At 33.9% G+C, this 3,256-nt stretch overlaps 1 protein-coding gene across 1 annotated transcript in view; it reads left to right on the top strand.

The window, feature by feature from the left end:
• The window catches only part of LOC111468149 (nucleolar complex protein 4 homolog B), a 7,267-nt gene extending 4,467 nt beyond the window's left edge, over nucleotides 1–2,800 (top strand). Inside the window, exons 11-15 of the mRNA XM_023113265.1 lie at nucleotides 466–639; nucleotides 882–1,038; nucleotides 1,584–1,641; nucleotides 1,721–1,826; nucleotides 2,119–2,800. Of these exons, the coding sequence (XP_022969033.1) occupies nucleotides 466–639; nucleotides 882–1,038; nucleotides 1,584–1,641; nucleotides 1,721–1,826; nucleotides 2,119–2,289 (666 nt within the window). The 3' untranslated portion in view covers nucleotides 2,290–2,800. The remainder of the gene's footprint in view (nucleotides 1–465; nucleotides 640–881; nucleotides 1,039–1,583; nucleotides 1,642–1,720; nucleotides 1,827–2,118) is intronic.
• Nucleotides 2,801–3,256: the final 456 nt, after the last annotated feature.

Raw genomic sequence — 3,256 nt, 5'->3', positions numbered from 1 at the left:
GGGGGGGGGGGGGGGGGGGGGGGGGTATTTGGATTGATAGAGAGATCTTTGAAGAGGTTCGGGTCATTGTTAGATTTCATATGATCTTTGTAGGTGTCAATTTCTAGGTCATTTTCTAATTATCATTTTTTCAAAATATTGAAGTCCGTTTGTACTTGACTAGATCTTTGATTCCTTTTGTGGGGTCTGTTTTTTCTATGCCCTTGTGTATTTTTCAATTTTTATAAATGAAAGCTAGGTTTGTCCTAAAGAAAAATTGTAGGAGATTGTGGAGATGATTAATTATTGATGCTACTCCAATTTATTTATTTTGTACTATATTATTTTGTACATAGAATGACACATATGTCCTAGGGGTTCGTATGTCATCGATGATGGAAACCAAATTGTAATATGACTAATGACTTCTCTCAATATATGGTTCATTTTAGGTGATTTCCTAACATGTGATTCCTTTCTTGGCAGCTTCTTGATTCCTGCTTGAAGTCACCACTTCTTCCAGCATACTTGGCTGCCGCTTTTGCTAAGAAATTGAGTAGGCTATCACTTGTTGTTCCTCCATCAGGAGCACTTATCATTATAGCTCTTATTCACAATCTCTTGCGAAGACATCCCTCAATCAACTGTTTGGTTCACCGGGTAATTAATTTATTTTCTTCTTCTGATTAGGTAGAGTAGGTAGGTAGTGAAATCTTATGACCTCTTGAAAATTCGTTCAGTGGATTTGGATCGCTATTTGAGAACTGTCCTTGACTTATGGATATTGGTTATGATTGAAGTGAGCACAGTTTTTAATCTTATTGTTATAGATAGATTCTACAACCTGCGTCTACTTTTCTTGTTTTATACTGGATGTAATTTATGTTGTATTATTTGGGCAGGAAAATGTTAGCGAGAGTAAGAATGACGATTCAACAAGTAAAGAGGTTGCTAAAGGCACGGATGCTTCAGAAGTTGAAGCTGATACACTCAACATGAAACCAGGCATTGACCGTTTTAACTACGAGGAAACTGATCCCATAAAATCTAGTGCCTTGAGTAAGTGTAATCTTTAACAAAGTCTAAATTCACTTAATTTGAGGTTCCAAACATTAACCATTCTTGGTGATTGTGTTATGATTAATGAATTACAGTTTACCTTTCTAGAATCATTTTATTTTTACTTTGGAGAAAAGTTTCCAGTCTTGGTGCATACTTTGTAGATTAGTGGTATTTCTACTCCAAAGTATTATATTCTTATCATTATGTGTTTGAAAATTTATTCCATGCCTTCCAAGTCGATTGTTTCGTTGTTGGATGGAAGGTGGCAAAAACTGTTAGTATCACATCACATGTCAAAGTTTCCTTCTTGACTATTCAATGGGTTACACAGGATCTTTTAATTCATATAAAGTCTTGTCAATGACTGAAAATACTGTTAACTACGTGTCACGTGATGATTTTTTCACAAGAGTCCATGTGTGCTCAATTTTTCTATTGTCCCTTGTTGAGTTAATCCATGACATCGATGCTACTGGTGGACACTTTCCTTTTATTTTGTGGTGGCTTAATTTTTGTCTTGTTAACAAGATTTATTGGTACAGGAAGTTCACTTTGGGAAATTGATTGCCTCCGACACCATTATTGTCCTCCCGTTTCTAGGTATGCAGTTTAGTATTGATCCAGAAACTTCTATTTGTTTTGGATTGCATACTGAAAACTAGCCCTTGTGTTCTTGTAGGTTAGTTTTGTCGCTTGAGAATGATCTGACTGTGAGGTCGAAAACAACTGAAATTGATGTTAAAGATTTCGTTGCTGGTTCATACGCGACAATACTCGGGCAAGAGGTAAGTCTAGCTTTTTTTTTTTCTGGTTTAGTAATTTTTCTTTAATTAGTTAGCTATTATATATTTTCTTATAAGGTGATAAATTGCCCCTTTTGAAATTATAATGGTTAGATTATTGAATTTTACTCCATGGAAAGAGTGGAAGTTTTCTCAATCTCCCAGCTATTTACAACTTTTGATGTCGTCTCTAAAATCCATCGGCTGCATAGAATAAATTAGGATAGTAAGAACAAAATAGGATAGAATGAAATTCGAATATTATTTTGGTTTTGAATGTTATCTTTGGTTGCAGTTGAAAAAGAAAATGAAGCGAGTCCCTCTGGCATTCTACCAAGCAATCCCCACCTCCTTATTCTCAGAGTCTGATTTCCCTGGATGGAGTTTCAATCACGAACACAGTGAGAAGAATATCGATGGTAGCGATCATCTTCCTGCAAAAAGACAGCGCGTAGAGAGCTCATAGCTCAACCCAACCCAACCTAGGTTTCTTCACCTCTTTTAACTCGAGAACATTAGGACGCTGTTTCCTTCCTCTAGCGAACTGCGTTCCAGGAAGAACCGAAAAATGTTAGAAAAAACGAATTGCCAGGTCCTGGATTACCCATCGTTGTCACGGAAGATTCGAGTCTTTGAAGCAGTTATATCACCCAATTTCTGCAGCCTTTCCATGTACAAAAGGGAGAGGTCATATTTCCTTCATTAGTCTGTTTTTTCGCACCAGTTTTGCTGTATTTATTCATTCATAGAATCCATTGGCGTTTCTGATACAACTTTTGAAGTTCTCTATATTGTATTTTATCTATGTTCATCATGGGAATTGGATATTCCCAACTAAATTTTATTTATGTTCTTGCGAGTTTTTCCAGTAGTACACATTTTTGTAGTTTCTAATTCTCTTTTATATTTCCAGCTATATGGATTTGAAAACTGTATTATATTGAAGTTTAATGAACTTAACTTCAGTGGTTAGCTCAGGAACTGGGTTAGATTTCTCAGGAACTGGGTTAGATTTAGTTTATTTCTAATAAACCCTTCAACCCGTACTTTTTAGTTTAAGTTTGTTCATTTGAAGGTAATTTTTATTGCAACTAAAATTAGTAATAATAATTTTTATTCAATAAAATGAGATTTGTATCTCAACTTTAATGAATATTTACTTTGAAAAATTACATTTTAAAGAGATAGAGAATGAATAAACTATCAAAAAAGTTGTATTTCTTGCACTTTCTTTTGTTGTATTTGGTCAAAATAAATCGATTATTCATTAATTTTGAAGTCCGAATTTAGCAATTTAATTTATGTTCTCTCAAATTTATAACAATTTAGTTCTCAACACGTAAAATTACATGTCAATTTCAAACTAAATTGTTACAAATAAATATTCGGATATTAAATTATTACTTTCACAAAAAAAAAAAAAAAAAAAAAAA

This window comes from Cucurbita maxima, unplaced genomic scaffold (genome assembly GCF_002738345.1).
Source record: "Cucurbita maxima cultivar Rimu unplaced genomic scaffold, Cmax_1.0 Cma_Scf00036, whole genome shotgun sequence".
NCBI lineage: Eukaryota > Viridiplantae > Streptophyta > Magnoliopsida > Cucurbitales > Cucurbitaceae > Cucurbita > Cucurbita maxima.
Note: the sequence above shows the minus strand (reverse complement) of the source record. Positions and strands in the feature narration are given on the sequence as shown.